Source organism: Somniosus microcephalus, chromosome 21 (genome assembly GCF_052327205.1).
Source record: "Somniosus microcephalus isolate GS21.2 chromosome 21, FLI_Smic_1.0, whole genome shotgun sequence".
Classification (NCBI taxonomy): Eukaryota; Metazoa; Chordata; class Chondrichthyes; order Squaliformes; family Somniosidae; genus Somniosus; species Somniosus microcephalus.
Window position 1 is genome coordinate 28,286,347 of NC_141007.1, and position 23,844 is coordinate 28,310,190.

At 47.2% G+C, this 23,844-nt stretch overlaps 1 protein-coding gene across 7 annotated transcripts in view; it reads left to right on the top strand.

Annotated features, from left to right (window-relative positions):
• LOC147102664 (putative uncharacterized protein MYH16) overlaps positions 1-23,844 on the top strand; it is a 589,631-nt gene that overhangs the window by 117,246 nt on the left and 448,541 nt on the right. Inside the window, exons 1-2 of one of the 7 annotated variants that reach the window (XM_085963374.1) lie at positions 1,291-1,446; positions 4,856-5,083. The exons of 2 other annotated variants lie outside the window; for them this stretch is intronic. In XM_085963374.1, the coding sequence (XP_085819500.1) occupies positions 1,306-1,446; positions 4,856-5,083 (369 nt within the window). In that variant the 5' untranslated portion in view covers positions 1,291-1,305. Of the gene's footprint in view, positions 1-1,290; positions 1,447-4,381; positions 5,084-23,844 lie in introns of those variants that run through there. 4 more of the 7 variants (XM_085963373.1, XM_085963371.1, XM_085963367.1 and 1 more) reach the window with 4 other exon arrangements.

A 23,844-nucleotide genomic window follows, 5' to 3' on the forward strand; every position in this document is an offset into this window, starting at 1 on the left:
ACCTCAACTGTGACCAGTGGTTCCTGAACAACCAACCCTTCCATTTTGCAGCGTTTATCTAACTTGCATTGATAGTAACATATTCACTCTCATCAAGTATAGTTTCATGGGGCCAAAATTAATAATGTATAAAACCATGGTGCGAGGATTTTTAAATTCTGATCTCAATTCTACGCTGTTCTGAAATACATGGAAGTATAGTTTTTTTTAAATGCAATAGGCTGTTTAAAGTAGAAAGCAGCTTCATACGTTGTCAGGTGTGTGTGAGCCTGGAAATAATATATGTGGAATATTGGTGGCTTTCCTGCTATAATATAAATTCTGCTTTTTGAGAGCAAAAAACTACACGCAGGGACGTCTCAAAGCGCTTTACAGCCAATGGAGTACTTTTGGAGTGTAGTCACTGTTGTAATGTGGGAAACGCGGCAGCCAATTTGCGCACAGCAAGCTCCCACAAACAGCAATGTGATAGTGACCAGATCATCTGTTTTTGTTATGTTGGTTGAGGGATAAATATCGGCCAGGACACCGGGGATAACTCCCCTGCTCATCTTCGAAATAGTGCCCGTGGGATCTTTTATGTCCACCTGAGAGAGCAGACGGGGCCTCGGTTTAATTTAGTGGAGGGGTTGGAGTAGGCAGGGAATATTCCGCTCTCTGGTTACCAATGAAGTTCACAATCGAGTTGCCACCTATTGATTCATTGGGCCTATAAAGCATCCAGTTATCCTATTCTTAATAGCATAGCCTAAAGGGAGCTGAGGTGGGGGACATGGTGCATGAATAGAGCACCTGCACTAAACTGAAGATTGATGGAATGTAACAACATTAAAAGGAAGCTGTGTAGAGTATGGTGTCTGTGGGGACGCCGGCGCTTCGACTGATAACAATGACTTTCTGGGAGAAGACGTTCCATTAAGTGAGCTGCTGAGTCAGCTTGTTGTGGCTTGTGGAAGTGTCAAATAGCAGGAGCGGTTGTTCGACTTTGATGGCACGTGTTCAAGGCAGAGAGCAGACAGACAGAGAGGGAGAGCAAAGGTATCGGCCGAGAGAAAGAAAACAAATCAACAAAGAGAGAGGGGAAAAAACCTCCCGAGGCGAGGGTCGAGCCGTCAGGTGTAGCCACAGGGGGGGGGGAGGGGAACTCGCCACCTTTCTAACCCAAGAGGCTGGGTGCTGCAGTCCCAGTGAATCAAGTAGAGCCTTGTCCTGCTGGTTCACCGCTCGTCAGGCAGGTGTGCGCTTTGAAGAGGAGGAGGAAGAGGAGGAGGAGTGGGGGAGGCTCACAGTCGTGGCAGTGGAGAAATGTCAAGAATTCTGAGCTTGCGGAGATCACGGTCTCTGTCCGATGAGTCAGAAGCAGCGGACGGAGTGGAGCTGGAGGCCGAACCAGAAGATCTGGACTGGGATAACTACAGCGTGACCCTGGAGGAGAGGATCGCCGCCGTACGTATTCCCTTTCACTTGTGCATTCCCCCCCCCCCTCTTTGAGGCAACTAACTGGCTTTTCACTTAGCCTGCGTGGGAGAATGGAGCGCACTGTTCGAAGCCGCTTGTCAGGTTGGCCAATGAGCAGGGCTTGGGAGGGAGAGGCAAGCTGAAGTCGGTTGCACTGAGTTTGCTGCTCGGGTAGAGTGTAATTGAAGACAGTTGGCTTGTGCCTTGTTCTGTAGGTACAAGTTCAGCCCGCCTTGAGCACTCGGAACTTAACCCTTTGTGAGCTGCTGCCTGGTGAAGGGCGTTTCTTTGGGAGCTCTCAAACCTCACAACATTGAAATAGAATAAAAACAGAAAATGCTGGAGAAATGGAGCTCATTAGAACGTGGCAATGGTTTCAATATGTGATGGAAACACGGGCACCACTGCCTGCTTTGTGGCGGGGAAGGGTTGGGGGTGTTGAGTCGTATTTTTTGAGATTTGGGGCAAGGTCCTAAGGCTCCTTTCTCAGGCGGTGCAGCAAATACTGGGGGGGGGGGGGGTTGTCAGAAATTGTGATGAGGCGTCATTTAACCCTTTAGTTGCCCTGTGAAGTATTGTCGGTGCATTTCCAAAAGATGAAGGAGGGAAGCTGCAATAAATGAAAGATTTGGGGTGCACTGTGTCCTGTGAATGTTGCGGCTGTTTGAGACTCCAGAAGGCAGCGCCCAGCACAGTATAAAGTCACCGTTTAAATGTGTGGTCTCAATGTTTGATTTGCCTGAATCCGTGTTCCTCGGCTATCTGTGGCAGCTGCTTTCCCAGTGCTCCACCTTGGCTCGGTATTTCACCCCCCGGGATGATCTCATGCCTCGGGTTTCCATGGATGCCAAGTTTCCTGATTCTCGTGTTATCTCGGACACTCAATAACCAGCTCCCCAGTTGGTCTGTCTGTTCACGGTGTCTAGTTTCTGTAATCCTGTGCATTTAAGCGCCGGTGATTCCCAAGCTTCCCACAGCCCAACGCATGGTTACCCTGACAGTCAGATGTAACCCAGTGTGCCTGGTGTTTGAGTTTCCCAGGCACTTCTTGTGTCTCTGTTTTCACTGTATTCCCTGGACTTGTAGGCACGTCGCTGTCAATCTTTTGTGTGGCGTGTAGACAGTTAGTTATCTTTTATTCGACATTGAATTCGATATTCAAAATTATTAGTGTGTAATGTTGACCATCTGTTTTAAAGTATCATTTTGGGCATTAGTAAAACACAAGTAGAATTAAAAATGTTTTCTGGAGAATAGAATGATTAAGTTGTGCTTTTGAACATTTGATTCTTCATTTTTAATGTCATTATTGTTAATTTATAGTTATTCTACAATATGCTTCTGCCTTTTAGTTTTGTGAAGTTGGAGATGAGGAGTAATTATTTTACGCAGCAAGTTGTTATGATCGGGAACGCGCTGCCTGAAAGGGCGGTGGGAGCAGATTCAGTAATCACTTTCCAAAGGGAATTGGATATGTACTTGTAAAGGAAAAATGTGCAGGGCTATGGGGAAAGAGCAGGGGAGTGGGACTAATTGGACAGCTCTTTCAAAGAGTCAGCACTGGCACGATGGGCCGAATGGCTTCCTACTGTACTGTAAGATTCTATGATAAGTTGTTTGCTTTAAGAGTTTCACCACCACCTTTGTTTTACTCTATCGAGCTCTCAATGGCCTAAGCCATACAGACCAGGAGGTCCTAAGTTTAATTCCCGCTCTACACTCACAGTTGGCGCTAGGGGAGGCAAGGAAATTGGTTAGAGTTCCCGCTCCTGATTACTGTTCAGTGACCCCTTTACTGGAAAGTACATGTGTGTGGATGTCGGGTGAGAATAGGATCGAGCTTGGCTGTGAAGCCCTCCATGGTAGAATATCATGGCACTCACTGTCTCGGCTCACATGTCATGAATGGCCACCTAGATAAGGCACTGGAGGGCCTGTGGAAATGTCCCCAGCACCTTCAGAAGAGGGAAGGGGGGGGGGGGGATCTTATCAGTCAGGAATTACAGATTCATAGAATAGAATCACAGAAACTTACAGCACTGAAGGAGGCCATTCGGCCCATCGTGCCGGTGCTGGCTCTTTGAAAGAGCAGTCGTGCTTAGACCCACAGCCCCGCTTTTTGTTCCTAACCCTGTAAATTCTCAAGTACCTATCAAACTCCCTGTTAAAATTATTTATGGAATCATCCTCCACCACCTTTTCAGGTCGAGTGTTCCGGATCCCGACAACTCTGAATGAAAAACCATCTCCTCATCTCCCCTCTAGATCTTTATCCAATGATTTTGATTCTATGACCTCTGGTTATTGACCCACTCGCCCGAGGGAATAATTTTTTCCCCTCATCAATGTAAGCAGCGTTCTGATTCTTTCCAATTTGCTGGTGTTTTTAAAAAACAGCAAGTGCTTGATGGCATCATCATCATCAGGAGAAGTGTCTTAAAGAAAAGCAACAGAGCCCGGGCAGGGTAAAGAAGCTGAGTGAACGAACAAGTCATGGAACCCAGAATCCGTCAGCTTCAGCTTGGACATGCTCATTGAGCTCACTGCTGCCCCAGTAACTCGCACAGGCCAGTATCCCCCAGTGACCTCATCAGAACATGACTGCTTGAAAAAAAAGCAACCATAAGGAAGCTTAAAATGTGAACGCCAGTCCCTCGTAACTTTAAAAGGAGGTCCCGGCGGGGAGAGTAGCTTTTTCAGAAGCCGGATTGTCAGTTGGTTTTTGTATTCCCGTGGCCCCTCTGAGAATATTAAAGTATTTGGGTATTGAAGTGGTTACAGAGGGGAAGAAAGTGTTTCCATTTGTCTCCTTGGCTATACCTGCTGCGGTCTCGGGGCATGTGTAGAGGCTCCTTTTGTTTGGCTGCTTGCCAACTTTAGAGAGAGAGAGAGAGAAGGCAAATGAAACATAACCATTATTAGCAGCACGGACACATTTCTGAAAAAGCTATGCACTTGGATTTCATTGCACAGTTGCAATAGCATCTAACCCCCTTTTAAAGAACAGCGTCCAATTGTTTTGAACGGTTGTCTGGGGTGAAGTAACTCCTTGCAGGGTGGACACCATCTCCTGCTGCCCCTGTCAAGCTGGGTCGGAAAGGCAGATACAAGAAGATGGGAGCTTTCATTTTCCTTCGGAGTGGAGCTATGCCGTGTGTTGATGTTGTAACTGGATCTGTCGGTGCAGAATAGAGGCTAGGCAGTCTAGTTTTCTTTGCACAGTCAACTCTACTGTTCTGAATTGGAAGCTGGTCTTCATTTAGTGAGGAATGCTCTCTCTCTCTCTCTCTCTCTCTCTCACACACACACACAGCCCCCTGATTCTATGCACACAGAGACAATGCAGACTGTAAATCATCGGAGTCCGGCCCTGAACAGCTGCCAATCATCTTCACAGGAGCAGGAGAACCTCGCTGACATTGGGCAGCGCTGCACGCAGTTGCTGAAGGTGAAGTTGGAGCTGGAGTCGCAGGTCGCCGAGCTGAACGAGCGGCTGCTGGAGGAGGAGATCTGCAGCGCCGAGCTGAACGCCCAGAAATGCAAGCTGGAGTCGGAGTGCTGCAACCTCAAGACCGACATTGAAGAATTGGAGTCCACGCTCATCAAAGTGGAGACTGAGAAGCAGGTGGGTGCCGCACGTTCAGGACACGGATTGAAAGCTGATAAATGCATAACTAATTGGCCCAGGGAAGTAAACCCTGGCTGGGATCAGAACCTCTGTAAACTGCAGGCAAAACGCGGCCAAATCGATAGCCCGGCGCCCATTAATCATTTAATCAGCAGTTGAGTGGAAGGAAAAGCGGAACAAGCCCACAGCAGTGATGATGACCCTGCTGAAATGTGATGTCTCTCACGGCGGGACGTGACAGCGCATTCCTGTACTCGAAAGTAATGATTGAGGGAACGCAAAGCCGGGGCAGGGGCTTCAATCGGAATTGAATCGGGGATGTTGTACAATGGGAGTGGGTGGGGGGATTGCTAATGCATCAGAGTGTATGATTAGATTAGGGAATGCCTGAACAGGTGAGCACTTCTCTGCAGTCAAGCTGCATTCTTGTGCAGGGGGGGAATTTAATACATCTGATTAATTGAGAAATCGCAACTTAAAGAAAAGTTAGTCAAAGAAGATTTATTAAGGATTAGATTTGCACTTTGTCCGCAAAGGATGCCTAATCCGTTCATAAGATCACCACTTGAATGCCATCTACATAGTTAGAAAGAGCACTGTTTCAGTAACGAGTCCAAAAATCATTAACCCTTTAGGACATTAAAGGGACACTGGCTTTTTTTTTAATGCATTGGACAAACGTGTTATTTTGGGTTGGGAATAAAGGCAGAACAGCTGGCTATCGCTGATTGTGAGGAGGTCACAAGTGGTTCGGTGATGCAGATGTTTGCTTAGTACAGGACTGTTTTTAAGAGCAGTGCCCCTTTACTGTCCTTTTCACTTTCCGGCATGCTTTTTGCTTTGAAATCACTTTGTTATTTTCTTCCTCCATACTTGCCTCAGCCTTGCCACCATCACCTGTATCCCAAGCAAAACCAAAATCTTCCATCAATGCTGGTCTATTAGGAGGTGCACAGCAGTCTTGAGTGGCCCTTGGATTTTCCCTCCCTCCCTCTAGGATGTGCACTCCACTCGGCACCTGCCGAGGACACTATGGTTGAGACCCAGGAGCTCACTGTGTAGGGAATCACAGACCCATGACTGCCCAATGGATTGGCCAGGTGGGCAGAAAAGTGGCAAATGGAATTCAATCTGGAGAAGTGTGAGGTAATGCATTTTTTTTAAATTCATTGATGGGATGTGGGCGTCACTGGCTAGGCCTGCATTTAGTGCCATCCCTAATTGCCCTTGAGAAGATGGTGGTGAGCCACCTTCTTGAACCGCTGCAGTCCATATGGTGTAGGTACACCCACAATGCTGTTAGGAAGGGAGTTCCAGGATTTTGGCCCAGCGACAGTGAAGGAACGGTGATACAGGTCCAAGTCAGGATGGTGTGTGGCTTGGAGGGGAACTTGTAGGTGGTGATGTTCCCATGCGTCTGCTGCCCTTGTCCTTCTAAGTGGTAGAGGTTGCGGGTTTGGAAGGTGCTGTTGAAGGAGCTTTGGCGAGTTGCTGCAGTGCATCTTGTAGATGGTACACACTGCAGCCACAGTGCGCCGGTGGTGGAGGGAGTGAATGTTGAAGGTGGAGTGCCAATCAAGCGGCTGCTTTATCCTGAATGGTGTCGAGCTTCTTGAGTGTTGTTGGAGCTGCACTCATCCAGGCAAGTGGAGAGTATTCCATCACACTCCTGACTTGTGCCTTGTAGATGGTGGAAAGGCTTTGGGGAGTCAAGAGGTGAGACACTCACCGCAGAATACCCAGGCTCTGGCCTGCTCTTGTAGCCACAGTATTTATATGGCTGGTCCAGTTCAGTTTCTGATCAATGGTAACCCCCAGGCTGTTAATAGTGGGGGATTCAGCGATGGTAATGCCATTGACTGTCAAGGGGAGATGGTTAGAGTCTCGCTTGTTGGAGATGGTCATTGCCTGGCACTTGTGTGGTGCGAATGTTACTTGCCACTTGTCAGCCCAAGTCTGAATGTTGTCCAGGTCTTGCTGCATATGGACACAGACTGCGTCAGTATCTGACAAGTCTCGAATGGTGCTGAACAGTGTGCAATCATCAGCGAACATCCCCACTTCTGACCTTATGATGGAGGGAAGGTCATTGATGAAACAGCTGACGATGGTTGGGCCTAGGACACTGCCCTGAGGAACTCCTGCAGTGATGTTATGTGATTGAGATGTGACTTGGGGAGGGCTAACAAGGAAAGGGAATACACAATAAATGGTAGGATACTGAGAAGTGTAGAGGAACAGAGGAACCTTGGAGTGCATGTCCACAGATCCCTGAAGGTAGCAGGACAGGTAGATAAGGTGGTTAAGAAGGCATACGGGATACTTTCCTTTATTAGCCGAGGCATAGAATATATGAGCAGGGAGATTATGCTTGAACTGTATAAAACACTAGTTAGGCCACAGCTAGTGTACTGCATACAGTTCTGGTCACCACATTACAGAAAGATGCACTAGCGAGGGTACAGAGGAGATTTACGAGGATGTTGCCAGGACTGGAGAATTGTAGCTATGAGGACAGATTGGATTGGCTGGGGTTGTTTTCTTTGGAACAGAAGAGGCTGAGGGGAGACGTAATTGAAGTGTATAAAATTATGACGGGCCTAGATAGAGTGGATAGGAAGGACCTATTTTCCTTAGCAGAGAGGTCAATAACCAGGGGGCATAGATTTAAAGTGATTGGTTGGAGGTTGAGAGGGGAGTTGAGGAGAACATTTTTTCACCCAGAGGGTGGTGGGGGTTGGAACTCACTGCCTGAAAGGCTGGCAGAGGCAGAAGCCCTCATCACGTTTAAAAAGTACTTGGATATGCACTTGAAGTGCCGTAACCTACAGGGCTACGGACCAAGAGCTGGAAAGTGGGATTAGGCTGGATAGCTCTTTTTCGGCCGGCACAGACACGATGGGCCGAATGGCCTCCTTCTGTGACATAAATTTCTATGATATCCTATGACTGTATTACCCTCATCCAGAGTGGTCATTCCTGGCGTATAAGCAGGCTATTCGGCCACTGGGGCATCACGTCCTTCCGTAAGGGAACACTGAGTGGCAGTCAGAAGCAGGAACCCTGCCTTGATTTATTTCCCTTCTTCAGTCCAGGGGTGCTGAGGCTAGGTGTAGCACCCCTACAGCCACCGTTCTGGATGAGGGTAATACAGTCATAGGATATCACAGAATCGTAGAAATTTATGGCACTGAAGGAGGCCATTCGGCCCATTGTGTCTGTGCCGGCCGAAAAAGAGCTATCCACCCTAATCCCACTTTCCAGCTCCTGGTCTGTAGCCCTGTAGGTTATGGCACTTCAAGTGCCACCCAACCTGATGCATGCCAGCCTAGAAAACTAGCAAAAAACTGACCAGCAGCTTCAAAAGAGCCAACAGCTCGAAAGCAGCTCTGAATATGTGCTTCATGGCAAGGGATAAAGATGAGTCAGTGCCATTGAAACAAAACCTCGGAGCCAAGTTCTGGTAAAGGGGGTCCCACCCAAAACATTCCCCTGTCTTTACCCTTTTAAGATGCTGCTCGACCTGCTGTACATCGCAAAGCGGCTCTGTCTTTAAAACCTTAAAACACACCGGGATACAAATTGCAGGTGGTGACAATTAGGGACAAACAGTTAATACTGTCATGTGACATTCCTCTGCTATTTTAAGATGTTAACAAAAGTCATTTGCACTCAACAACAACAACTTAGGTTTTTATACCAGCTTGAATGTAGGAAAAGTCCCAAGCTCAGCAGCCTGTCTGCTGTTATCGGCAGCAGTCATTTTGAGTTTGTGTTGCTGTTTTGACTCTCTTGTACTGGAAATAAAAATCATAACACGCTGCAATCGGTAAAAAAAAAGTGGATGCTTTCATGATTTGCATGACTGATTGGTGTGGTGGATTATCACTGACTGGGCGTCACACTCAAGTGCAATGTTATCTCAATCCAACATCAGCATGTCTGTTTCTCTAGATAGCGACTGGGAGCAGCAACTCTGCCTGGTAATCCCTTTCTAACCCAAGACACTGAGGCTAGTGTCAGCACTGATCCTGGGACTGTCCTGATCGCTATGGCTCAACTATTCATCACTTTAATCAGCTGTGCCACGGTGGAAGGGGACTTTTTGTTGCCTCTTTGAGTGAAAGAGTACAGTGAGTAAGACAGTTAATTCAGAGGTATGGTTAAAGTGGCCAAACCCATTTCACTTAGGACCCTCACAGCCAGCAGAGAGAAGAGACTTCTGCATTTAAATTGAAGCTTCAGAGCTAAAAGGAAGTGATAACTCCCAACCCCAGTCAGTGATAACCCCCGACCCCAGTCAGTGATAACCCCTGACCCCAGTCAGTGATAACCCCCGACCCCAGTCAGTGATAACCCCCGACCCCAGTCAGTGATAACCCCCGACCCCAGTCAGTGATAACCCCCGACCCCAGTCAGTGATAACCCCCGACCCCAGTCAGTGATAACCCCCGACCCCAGTCAGTGATAACCCCCGACCCCAGTCAGTGATAACCCCCAACCCCAGTGAGTGATAACCCCCGACCCCAGTCAGTGACAACCCCCACCCCTAGTCAGTGATAACCCCCAACCCCAGTCAGTGATAACCCCCGACCCCAGTCAGTGATAACCCTAAACCCCAGTCAGTGATACCCCCCAACCCCAGTCAGTGATAACCCCCAACCCCAGTCAGTGATAACGCACCATCCCAGTCAGTGATAACGCACCATCCCAGCCAGTGATAATCCACCACCCCAGTCAGTGTGTTAGCCCACCGCAGCAACTAGTGTCACAAAGTTTCATTCTTTATCTAATTTAGGGAACAATGTCGTCATCTGCTGGTTGAAACCGAATCTGTATATTATCATTGCTTCCCGTTAGGATTTCCTTTCACCACCGGTGTAAGACGTGCTCCATCCTGACGTGATCTCTGCTGAGTCCGCTTGTTTTCCAGGTTCTGCTCATTTAAATGTCCCGGGCTAACACTGGGCTGGACTACTGCCTGGGAGTCAGCCAGTGATGAATCAATCACAGGAGGGGGCTGTGAGACAGAAATCTCAGCAATAGAAAGTGAGTGAGTGAGTGCAGCACTGGGGGCTGCACTGTCCATCCAGTCCCCCAACCTACCTGAAACTTGGTGAAGATCCTCCAGTCTCACCAGCACCTAGCAACGCCTAACACCCAGTTAGTTGCCATGGGTATCTTAGAAACCGGGCAACCGCCCAGCATTAGACCCAAAATATGATGCAAGAGGCGCTATTATGTCACGCGCACGTTGTTTGCGTGGGATTCCGATGCTCCTGCCCGTTTCGGGTGGGAACCTCTTGCCCCTGTCTGTTCAGCCTCAAGAAATGTGTGCCATGTGCAAAGGGATGGAGAGCTGGCAGTAATCCCAATGCGCTAGAAACTGGCACACATGGGGTGCTAAGGGCAGGACAATCAGATCCACTTTCTTTCCAGGCTAGATTTAGTCTTGTTAGAAATGAGTAACCAACCCCTGCCTGACCCCCACACAAACTGCACCAAGCAAATTAACTAGGTTAACAACAGAAAACGCTGGAAACACTCAGCAGGTCAGGCAGCGTCCGTGGAGAGAGAAACAGAGTTAAGGTTTCAGGTCGATGACCCTTCGTCAGAACTGGAAAAAGTTGGAGATGTAACAGGTTTTAAGCAGGTGCAGGGGCAGGGAAAGGGGGGGGGCGGAGGAAGGAACTGAAGGCACAGTCTGTGCTAGGATTGAACTCAGGAGAGAGAAAATGTCACAAATGGGGACGGCAGAATCATCAACAGCTGCCACCTGAAAAATTGGGGGGTTATAGTCTGAAATTGTTGAACTCGACGTTGAGTCTGAAGGCTGTAAAGTGCCTAATCGAAAGATGAGCTGCTGTTCCTCGAGCTTACGTTGGGCTTTATTGGAACAGTGTAAGAGGTCAGAGTGGGAGTGGAGGGGAGAATTAAAGTGACAGGCGACCGGAAGCTCGGGGTCACCCTTACGGTCTGAACGGAGGTGAACTGGGATGATGGGAGGAGACTGGATGAAATCACCTACAGGGTACAAGTGTTACCTTTATTTTTTTTTAAAACACTTACCATCTCTCTGTTCTAAGATTCATCCCATATACATTGCAGTAGGTCAAAAACATAAAGCATTAACCAGCAAGTCTACCCATTGCAATGATGCAGCATCACAACACTGGTATTGCCCTCTAATCCCCTGTCTGAAAAATGATGGAGTAATTCAAAGATAAATTCTGCTGTGTATTTCTCTGCCATCTCACCCTCCCATATTCCCCTCTGCCAACCTCTTTGGAATATGGACTCGTGTGTGTCTGTGTCTGAGTATTGGTTACTTGTTTTTTAATTTGTGTGTGTTACTGCCGTGAAAACCCAGTTAAACTCTTTAATGTCTGATAGCTGTAGGGGGGCCCCCTGAATGAAATAAGTGTGGACCAGCTTCAGCCCAGTTACGAACTGTCGCAAATTCACAAGACAAAGCAGCCCAACATAACCGCACAAAACGTAACTGTTTATTGAGTAATGCAATCGGACCTGGACAATTTATATAGTGGCCGCTCTGAGCTCGGTAAATCTCCACCAATAAACCTCTTCGGGTGTTAGTGGTATCTTCACAGTATTGCAGCTTTATACCTGTCTTCTTTCTTCTGTGAAGTAAGCCCGTTTAAGCTTCCCAAAGAGCTGAGTTGCGAACTCCAGTACCTGTTGTGATGCCTGGCACAGATTTGATCCCTAATCTCTGCTCAGAGAACTGATCTCGGCTAAAGCACTAAAATTGGCCTCGGCGCTGTGGGGCGGGGGTTGTGGGGGGTGGGGGGGTTGGTGTGGAATCTGCCGGGGTTCCAGTTCCTTACAGTTATTCAGTGGCTTTGGCCAAAAGTGCACAAATGTGCATGTCAGGGGAGGAGAGGATTGAGCTTACCTGCACACCACAGTGGAATAGCCCACCGACATTCACATATGAACAATAACTACCTGACTGAAGTACATGACAGTGCATGCGGAACGAAACCCCAGCAGGGCCTCACTTTTTTCAGGAGGAAGTGAGAATATGTTTTGGGAGAAAGGAGATCATTGAATGGGGTTTCCTGAAAAATAAAATGCTTTGAAATATTTACATTGGTTAATGTCCTTTTGGTTGGGCCAAGGACTGAGGAAGGGAGCGCTGAGTTCAGATTCTGCCCTTGCCACCTCAGGTAGTATCTTCATCACATGGACTGCAGCGGTTCAAGAAGGCGGCTCACCACCACCTTCTCAAGGGCAACTAGGGATGGGCAATAAATGCTGGCCTTGCCAGCGACGCCCACATCCCATAAACGAATAAAAAAAAATCCCTGATGCAATGTGTAGCGTATCCCAGTCTCTTTACGTACAATTAGATGGAAGGAGCATTTCATCAATGACCAGTCATTTTTACAATGGAATCATGATGGAGATTATAGTAAGAAAAGAATTGGATTCCAGTTGTAACCAGATACACGGTAATACTCCATTTTTCAACATGTCTTATTCTTATCCTAATTATAATTTTTTCTTTCATCGACGTCTATCACATTCACACAAGTGTCCCTTTAACAAAAAAAAAGAAAATACTGCAGATGCTGGAAATCTGAAATAAAAACAGAAAATGTTGGAGACACTCAGCAGGCCAGGCAGCATCTGTGGAGAGAGAAACAGAGTTAACATTTCAGGTCGATGACCCTTCGTCAGAACTGGAAAAAAGCAGGAAATGGAACAGATTTTTAAGCAAGTTCAGGGGCTGGGAAAGGGGGGAGGGGGTGAAAGAACAGACCTTCCCTTTTGCTCTTTCATCCCCTTTCCCAGCCCCTACACTTGCTTAAAAACCTGTTCCATTTCCTGCTTTTTTTCCAGTTCTGACGAAGGGTCATCGACCTGAAACGTTAACTCTGTTTCTCTCTCCACAGATGCTGCCTGGCCTGCTGAGTATCTCCAGCATTTTCTGTTTTCATGTCCCTTTATAATGCTCTGTCGCTGCTCTGTCTGTGCCTCTCTATTTGCCTCTGTCCCTATCTTGTACATACGCTCCCTGGCCTAGGAATTGGATGGTGCCTGAGTTGGGGCACAATCCCTGTAAAGCGCGCGTGCCCTCATGCGGCCAGCGGCAGGTCTGCGGCAAATGGACCCGCCAGCCACGTTCGGATAGCACGGCGAGGTTCAGGCACCAGTCACGGCCCCAGCGGTGGTGGAGGGGAGCACATTCGGGAGGCGATCGGGCGGTGCTGAGTTGGCGTGAGCAGTGGCCGGGAGGAGCGCTGCTGCGCCTCATGGCTCCACATTCAGGTGAGGGGAAAAAAATGTTTAAACTCACCTTTTTGGTGGCGGCCTCCGGCAGCCCCTTTAAGGATTATTGGTTTGGTTGCTGTGCGCCGAACAATTCGGGCAGCGGCGCTCATCCGGCGCAAACTAAGCATATGCGTGCAGCACGCCATATTAGGTCCTGCAGCCCGAAGACAGGTGCTGCGCATTCAAATTTTTAGGCCCTCATTTCTGTTCTTGTATCGATATTGCCGCCTTTCTCTACATTACAACTGTGACGACACTTCAAAAGTACTTCACTCACTGTAAAGCAGTTTGGGACATCTGAGGTCGTAAAAGGCGCTGTAGAAATGTAGGTCTTTTCCTTTGTCTTTTACTAAATCTCCTATTGTCTCTTGAGATGTTTGCCCTCCCCTCTCCTGTTCTAATGGTTGGAATGACCATTCAGTTTGAATTCTGAAATCTGAAGATAGTGTGAAGCCAGAGTTTCCGGAGGCTTTGAGCCATTTTCAGAATGACAGCTGATTGCAAACCCACTCATGTCTCTCCCAGCCAGGTATGAATGCTTGGCACAACTTCCAATGGCGCTGTACATGTGCAAAGCAAGAAATAACTTGCATTTATGTAGCGCCTTATGCAGAAACTTCTTTGACAGCACCTCCCAAACCCGTGACCTCTACCACCTAGAAGGACAAGGGCAGCAGGGAACACCACCACCTCCAAGTTCCCCTCCAAGTCACACACCATCCTGACTCATTGTCGCTGGGTCAAAATCCTGGAACTCTCTCCCTAACAGCACTGGGAGTACCTTCGTCACACGGACTGCAGCGGTTCAAGAAGGCGGCTCGCCACCACCTTCTCGAGGGCAATTACTGATGGGCAATAAAGGCTGGCCTTGCCAGTGACACCCACATCCCAGGAACGTATAAAAAAAAAAAATCCCAGGATGTCCCAAAGTGCTTTGCAGCCAGTGAAGGACTTTTGAAGTGTAGTCACTGTTTTAATGTGGGAAATGCGGCAGCCAAATTACACACAGCAAGCTCCCACAAACAGCAGTGCGATGATGACCAGATAATCTGTTTTAGTGGTGTTGCTTGCGGACTAAATATTGACCAGGACACTGGGGAGAACTCCCCTGCTCTTCTTCAAAATAGTGGCCATGGGATCTTTTACATCCACCTGAAAGGGAAGACAGGGCCTCGATTTAACGTCTCATCTGAAAGACGGCACCTCCGACAGTGCAGCACTCCCTCAGCACTGCACTGGACTGTCAGCCTGGATTTTATGCTCAAGTCTCTGAAGTGGGACTTGAACCCGCGACCTTCTGACTCTGGCGAGATTGCTGCCACTGTAGCAGATTATCAACACGACGCACACTAATTTCCTTTCATATACACAGTTTAAAGAGCTGAGGCACTAGATTTGGGTGAGAAGTCATTTTGTTTGACTGCTGAATTAATCCTGTCGGCCAGCCTCACTCAGACCCTGCCCCGTACTCATGCCTTGTGCCTGCACCTCTAGGCTCCGCTCTTCATGTGGTTCAGTCCATATCATTTTCAGCATTGCAACTAACACATGCCACGAAAAAAACTCTCTGCAAGCCATCTAACTTGAAGGCAGCCTGCACATCGCATGTCAAACAAACAGCAGTCAAACCATTTGCTGCATTTGGTGTAAACTTTATTTGGGCTTTGGGAGGCCTAAACGAAATCATGTTTTTATGAAGAAATGGACTGTGAACTGTGAAGTGCAGTCTGTGCTCGTGCTTTGCTACTTTGAAGTGTTTCAGTGTGACTTTCATCCCTGTGCAGATTGACCAACTATAAAATGGAGGCACTTTTTAGATGTAAACTTCCAAGGGGGTGGGAAGCTCTGAGAAATCTTCTAAGTGATGAAGCCAATGTTTGAGTGTTATAGTCCTTCTGCACTTATGAGCTAAGCAGGTATTTAACTCATACACACGCCCTCCTCCCTTCTGGATGCTATAGACATAGTTTTACTCCTGTTTCAGATGGAATGTGGGTTCTCGTGTCATGCACTAGTATTGGTTCAGTGGAGAGCAGACCACATCTGAATCCTTACGGGAAAAAGCCCCAAAGTTAGAGGCCGATGAATAACATCTGTGCATCTCCCCTTCATTTTAACTCTTTAAGACAGCACAAGGAACGGACACAATTCTCAACTTCAAAAGAAAATCCTTTCAGTGTCTCACTTGAGGTAACCCACATATCACAAACCAAGTATTGATCCTGCTCCACTGGCGCTGTGTTTCCCAGCACAGACACGATGGGCCAAATGGCTGCCTCCTGTGCCGTGAATTTCTATGATTCTAGGCGATATAGTTGTAGGCTGGCTCCTCATGTAATGTTGCCATCCAGTTTGTGGACCTCTGTGACCCTTATCTAATTTAATCTACTTTTTGACTGCATCAAGTTCATAAATAATCAGACTTTACTTCAGAACATCTGGGTCAAAACAAGGTTACATCATGTTTAATAAACTTAAGGAAAATCAGTTTATTTTCGAATAAACGGTTGTTAATCTCTCTCTTTTGGTCACTATTAATTTCTTTCCCCGGGTTGGAGACTGAAAACGATTCTTCCATGCCTATAAAGGGAAAGGAAATCCAGTGGGAGCAGTTTTTATTCAAAGCCCTCCTCAAATTCTTTATTAATAATACTGTATGTATCTTCATGAGTTAAGTACACCTTTCCTGACACTTTACCTGCCCGTTAAAGGCTCAACTTAAGAAATGTAAGGAAGTGCATGCACATTGAGAACTCTTTCTTCACGCACATACACGGAGGGCTGACATTTGCCCTTTTATGTGTTTAATACCGGGCCAATATAATGCCCCCCAGGCCAGAATCTACTGTTCCCGGAGTGCTCCCAGGTCCTGGGCACTGGTACCTCCCTTCACCCCACAAACCTAATGCTGACAATCTGCCGCTGGGGTCAATGCCTTCTTGCTGCTTTCCTGCGTGCTATCAATACCTCCAGCCTCCCTGTTCTCCCTTGGCCTCAGCAGTCTGCCTTCCCACTCTCTAGGGCTCACCATCTTCTCTAGTCCCTGAGCACATGCCCAGCCTCTGCTTGCTTCCCCGGGCTCGTGCCTGGCATCTGCCCTGCCCTCTGGTACCTGCACACTTCTGCTCGCTCTTTCCTTGATGATATCTTTATGATATTTGTATTCATATTTTGGGTATTCACATGACCCTTTGTGAAAGAAAAAGAAAGAAAGAACATGCATTTATATAGCACCTTTTACAACCTGAGGACGTCACAAAGCGTTTTGCAGCCAATGAAGTACTTTTGAAGTGGAGTCACTGTTGTAATGTAGGAAATGCGGCAGGCTATTTGCGCACAGCAAGGTCCCACAAACAGCAATGTGATAATGACAAAATAATCTGTTTCAGTGATGTTGATTGAGAGATAAATATTGGCCAAGACACCGGGAGAACTTTCTTGCTCTTCTTCAAAATAGTGTCATGGGATCTTTTACGTCCACCTGAGAGGGCAGATGGAGCTTTGGTTTAACGTCTCATCTTAAAGACGGCACCTCTGACAGTGCAGCTCTCCCTCAGTGCTGAACTGAAGTGCGTGCCTAGAATATGTGCTCAAGTCTCTGGACCTGGATTTGAACCCACAGCCTTCTGACCCTGAGGCGAGAGTGCTAGCCACTGCGCCACAGCTGACACTGTTTGGAATAATAATTCATGGGGTATTTAGATAATCATTTTATCCATTTGATTTATTCATTTTTACATACTTTATAATGTTTGTTATTGATGTAAATGTTTATATAATAATTTATGATATTCAAATCATTCTTCTATTGGATAGTTATATATTTGTGGGTGGTGAACAGATAATATGAAAAAGTTGATCTATTTCCATTAAAACTTGGACACGTTTATTAGATATTCAGAATCATCACGCTGTTCCTCAGCATCTGATGTTACTCTCAGCCTGATTGTGTACATATCTGTCCACTATTGTTCTGTCCTGTACGCGTGACTGGGACACTCCCGGTGATCGATTGTGTTCTGTTATATTTTTTCCCTGCTCATCTCCCCTCTTGAAGATGTCAACCTCTTACTGGGCTGGGGTACAGCTCATCCCAGCACTCATCATCATATGTGAGTGTTGCAGGCTATTTGACTGTGGGAACCGTAAAACCAAGCCTGAGTCCCGTCCTTCCCCAATAAACGCATTTCCAGCAGAGTAATGCAAAGCAGGGACCCTGGCTGCTCTTCCCCCATCCTAATCCAGGGGTACTGAGGATAATCGTAGCAGCCTGAATGAATGAGATCAGCGACCAGGGATTGAACCTTGGACCTTCCTCCTTCTTCTTCTTAGGCAGTCCCTCGGAACCGAGGATGACTTGCTTCCACACTAAAAATGAGTTCTCAGGTGACTGATGAGTCCAATGCGGGACGATCTACAGTCTCTGTCACTGTTGGGGTTGTCCATGAGGGTCCTGACGTTCCAGATCCCGAACTTCACTTTAAAGGGTGGAAGATGCCTGTGCGTGAATTCTTTTAACGTGGGGTGGCCGTTGCACACCAGCTACCACACGGGCTTGACAGAGCAAGGTCTTGGTCCAGTGGCAAGGGGATCCAAGATGATTGGAGACCAGGCTCTAGCTCAACACACACTACACCTTCTCTGCGAAAACTGATGCCCTGGAGAGTTCCTGAAGGATGCAGGGGGGTGGGGATAAGTTACACCTTCATCACGTGGGCCAAAAACTGGCGGAATGGGTTGCCCGCCCGATTCCCTTCTCCATTGATTTCAACGGAAATGACAATCAGGCGGGTTCTATAACGGGCGGGGTAATCCGCTCCACCAGTCTACTGTCCCGGCAGTACTCCCTTTTTCAATACATCGCTTGATCCAACTGAGCAGCGTCAAAAGTTAGCACCACAATAACTCCATAATGCCAAGGTTTGCTCACCATGGGCACAGTGCAGCCCTGAGGGCGTGCTGCACCGTCGGAGGCGCAGTCTTTTGGATGAGACGTTAAACCGATGCATCGTCTGCCCGTCACTCGACAAACTCACTGTGCCGTCAAGCGACCTCTTCTGAATAATTTATACTTCGAATGTTCTGGAATGCAGTAACTGTGATTTTACTAGTGTTGCGTTTTGCAGAGCAGTTTCCCTGCTTCACTAACGTGCGGAATCGAGATGGTTAACCTGAAGTTTAATGTCTCCAAAGGGAGACCGAACTCAGCCCTGCCTAGTGTTAGTGTCAGTAATGTTTTTCTTCAGTTGACAAATTTTGTCTGCATTAAGTGACGGATGTTAGTTCTGGGGAAATAGAGCAGCTTTTATTTTGGACACCCAGAATTAAGCACTCCCAAGTCAAAAATAGCGTGGTTAGATGCCGAGTAAAGCTTCCTCTACCGCGGTCCAACAATTTACATTGGCCTCAAAAGAATGCGGCATTTTTGCACAACATCCATCTGGCAGTCCTTCTGAGTGACAGTCCCAAATTAGAGGCCGTTTTATGCTAACAGCCTGTGCCCACTCGGAACTGGATTGAGACGGCCCAAGCTCATGCCAGCAGAGAGAGGGAGACTCATGTTCCGCCAGCCTAGGCTGGTTATAAACTGAGGTGCCAGAGGTGAAAGGTCACTGTCGTAACCCGCTGTGCTAGCTGGTACGGTGCCTGTTGGAAAAGTGTTTCATCAGCAAAATCTTCAAAAGCACAAACTTTGATTCCTCAAGAGGTCAAAACAAAAGTACCAGATGAGGCTCAGGATCCATTCTTCAGTAGGCTTCTTCTGCGTACTTCGATCACAGATTGGATCGGGGTTAAAATTCAGTAGCATTAAAGACCGATGCAACTGAAATAAGAGAAACGAATATCAACTTAAATGAGAACTTATTTGAGTTTCTTCCCAACATTTGTATAGAATGCAAAATTACTACTTGTTTCTTTGAGCACTAATTGGTGTCAACAGCTTTCAAATTTCACACAGCTGCCAAAATGTCTTCTGACCTCTGGTGTGTGTGTATCTGTATGTATGTTTGTGTGTTTGTATATTATATATCTCAAACTTCAAAACAAACTATGCAGAACCACAGAACATTTACTCAATTATAACCACTGACTAAACCGGTTATATCTTTATATTGGCTCAGAAAGCCAACTCAGTCCTCAGACAGTTAATGGGAAACCCGAAGGGGGTTTGTGTGCATACATAATATGGATTGGCAGGCATAGACCCCTGTCTTTCGTTTCTGGGGTCCCAGTTTGAATCCTCACAGGAAGCAGATTGAAAACTAATGAAATTTGAGTTTCCATCTGGCTGGCTCTCTGCCTCGACCATGGTGGGGGTGAATTACTGTTTAGAAACTTTGTACGAGGTGGACATGAAAGGAGCGAGGTTTCTTTTTGCAGATACATTGTTCCTTTTCGCTGCTGGTTTGAATTAGCTTTGCTTATTGAAAACATCACGGCGGTGTTTTGTGGTTACTGTCGCATAGTTTGAAGCTGAAAGGTTGACCTGTATCGGCAAGCAATCCATCGTAGGCTCTTTCAGAACTCTGAGCTACCTTTAGTTGCACTCCCTTAAAATAGCAGTTATTGTAACAGTGAAGGTCGCTGAGTCCTACCCAACTAAAACAAGTGGGGTGTGTGTGTGTGCCACACATTGCATTGCAGTGCTGCCGATGGTGCCAGTTTTGGGGGCACTGCTGTAATGGTTGGTGAGGTTGGTTTCTGCTGAGTTGCCACCTCCAGAGAGCTCACGGCTGGCACCAGGGATGTGAGCCGCTGCTGCCAGCACTGCGCGGGTGGGGCTGGGCGTAGAAGGGCGGCGAGGCCCTTCCCCAGCTGATGGGAAACGTCCAGGGCCAGAGAAAGGAAGCCATGACCGTGGGTGTGCGGTTGTTTGTTTATGGACACCGGGTGTTGTGGAATTCGCCCTACAGCATAGAGAGGGTCGCCAACTCGGGCTGGACATATTCCTGGAGGCTTCATCACATGACCTCGCACCTCCAACCACCCCGCCCAATCAAACAGCCTTTCTTTCCCCCCCATTTCCAGTATTTTTATATAACAAATAAATGGAAGTGTTCAAAGAAAATGAATAAAAACCCACAATTATTTTTAACGCCTCTGTGATTTCTCTGCCACGTTGCTTGGAACAGTGTCCAGGAGATGAATCTTTAATTCCTGGAGAGGGTTGGCAACCTTGAATACAGAGCCGGGGGGCAGATTCCAGAGGGTCGCAGCTAACTCGTAATACTAGTCGGGGTGGTTCTGTGTAATATAAAGGTACTAATTGACATGAATCTTGTCATTCATGTGGAAATGACTTATGAAATAATACTGGGCGGCCTGCTGGTGGCGCTGTCCCGGGAGAGTATAAATACTTGGGCATGGGCCCAGCTTGCTCAGGACATTCTTTAACAGGAGCTAGTGAAGGACACAACTAGATCTCCATGTTGAAAAACAGTTGATTAAAGCCTTGTTTAATATTCAGACCAAGTGCCTAGTAGTTTTCTTACATCACTAATAATGTTAATAATGCCCTTTGTTAAAACGAATATGTTCTTCAGGGATTGGGCTGTGCAGTCAGCTTGTCGACAGCCTTGCCAGCCCTTGAAGCTCGGTGTAATTCCAGCACAGAGTGATATCTGAAAGGTTACACTCGACTAATTTTACAAGGTCCTACGCATTCTTAACCCACTTCCTGGTGACCACAACCCAAACCCACTTCCTGGTGACCACAACACAAACTGTCCATGACTTGCTATCAAATAGACTGTCACGGCCAGAGAGATCACAAGGAATGTTGGTAGAGGGAAGAGAAGATTGAGGGACTGATGAAGCAAGGGGGTCTTCTTTTAAAGTTGGGAGTTAAAAAGATGCCGCTCGGGCAGCAGAGTGGGAGCTTTACTCTGTGCCCATCCCATGCAGTATCTGACTTGGTAGTGGTTGATGCTGCCACTGAGTGAGAAATTATTTTTTAAAAATTAACATTTCTCAATACCGACATTCTTTGTTATACCCAGCAGAAAAATTCAGCCCCCCGCCCTCTCCCGAAACAATCACCCTATAACCGAAGCGCACTGGCAGTATCTCTGTAAGAAAAGAAGAGAGACCTTCATTTCTATAGCGCCTTTCATGAACCTCAGGATGTCCCAAAGCGCTTCACAACCAATGAAGTACTTCTGAAGTATAGTCACTGTTGTAATGTAGGAATTGTTTGTTCTTAATACATTTGATTCGCTGTTCTGGTCAGTAGTCCCTCCGAGCCAGCTTCTCTGATGACAACATTGCAACAGGAAATTGAGGGGAAAAAACACCAAATTGCAGCAACATTGTAACTCTTCGATTTTTTTTTAGAAAGTGGACTAACTGTGACAATCCCTCTGTTAAAAATAAAATCTCGATTCACTTTCCAGTGACCGTTAAATTGGTGATCTCACTCTGCTCGTAGAATGGCTGGTGTGGGAAACGGAAAAAGTAGCAAACTGGTGAAATCGGATGTTGCTCGCCTGTGACTGGGGCTGAAGCATATTGATACTGACACTGAAACGTGATACTGACACTGATATTGAGAGGTGGGGTGTGATCGGGGGAGCGTGTTTGTTGGGGGCAGTGGGGGGGGGGGGAATCCCGGGAAGATGTAGGTCTTCCCGAATTTAACGACCGGACCTTATTACAGTATCATTTATTTTTACTTCGTTTCCCACCCGGCAGCCAGGCCAGACTGACTGGCTGCCAGGCGGGAGAGCCAGCGGTAGAAGGCCGCAGCTGGGGACTGTTTGTTATAAAAAATACTTACCTGAATATGGAGCCGGGAGGTGCAGGAGTACCCACAGGTTCCACATTAAACCCCTGGCATACAGCTGGCCATCATTCGCCCCCTCACCCCACCCAGCCCCAATCGCTTCCCTCGCTCTCCTGATCGCTGCCTCTTCCCCTGTCTCTTCCCTCCCCCCCCGCAAATCCGGATCGCTGTCACCCCCACCCACCTGCCAATCTCTTGCCCTCCCTCTTCCAAGGCCCACCTGTCGGGCGACACAGTGGCCCGAAATTCAAATCGCCTTCGCCGGCGAGCTGCCTGGGGATGCCCAGTAGGCACCTTCAGCCTGCGGGCCTCATGGAAATGAAGCCCGATGCCCAATATTGGGTGGGCCTCAGGCCTACCTGTCTCGATGTAGGGATTGTTACCTGCGCCCAGCTTGGCCAACATTGAGCAATTTCCAGCCCCTTCGCTCTTGAGCCGACCTTTGGCTAGAAGGAGCAGCTGCATTCTCTTGGTAGTCGTGAATTGGATCTTGATTTCATCAACTAATACCTGTGTGAAGTGGTGTACACTGGGGAACCGCTCAGTAAAATTGAGACGTCCACCTGCGACTTAATGACTTGCACGAGGAGCGAGGTGGTAAACTTTACGGTTTCGTCTCCAGGTGCAGAGTTTCATGCGATGGGTGCACGTATCAGGAATTTGGATGCAAAGGTCAGCACCAAAATTTTCTGTCCATTCCAACTGAATTGGTGGAAAATGATCCCAGTGTGAGCTCCCATTGCACAAAGCTCTGTGCTGAGAGGGCTAAAATGTACCTCTGACAGAGTTCACCGATGACGACAGCCTGCTGGCTTTAACATGCATAAATATTCATTTTGACTAAAAAAAAATAGTTTGGATGATGAATGTGTGCTGAATACAGAATGAATTTATGGTGTTTATTTCATTGTTGATCCATCCAGACCAAGCTGTCAATCACATTTATATGACTACGCATCTTTATTATTTTACTTTTTGTTTGTCATTTTAAGTCCATCCAAGAATCAGATGCTGGGGGAGCAAATTTCAGAGCTCCAGTGACCATAATAGTATTAGTAAAGTGAAGAAGAATAAGATGAGTTACAGTGGAGACAGAGCGGTAAGAAACTTGAGGTAGGAGCAGAACCAGCTTTCAGATGACGAGCTCTTCCTATTATCCAGTCCAGGAGTGTGTGAGAGGTGGTAGGAGAATCTCCACATATAGGAGCAGTATTTCATTATTTGAAGCATTTGGGTTTTACAGACACTTAAGAATTGCATGGAAGAAGAAGCAAGTTTCTTAGAGGCAATTTGAATTAGAACTGGATGAATACTGGATAATTAAGGTTGCATTGGGTAAAAGTACAAATGATCAAACATTCCATGAAAGGTAGGCCCAGTTTTTACCCTGGGGTGGTTCAACGTGAGGACTGGGCTATTTTACAGGAAACTTTCGTTTAACCGGAGGTTAAATATCCGGAATGCTCTATCCACCGGCAAAATTCAGGAGTCGGTTCAGATAAGTTTTTTTACTTTTCGTTGCTTTTTTTCTCCAGTCCTGGCTCTGCAAGCGTCTAGCTGAAGCTGTTGATTAGCTACAGAGATGCTTGCAAGCTGCGCCGACTGTTTTGAAGCTGTTGCTAAGCAACAGGGTTTGTTGCTTCAGGCGGAGCTCAGAAGCTCCGTATGTTTTAACATT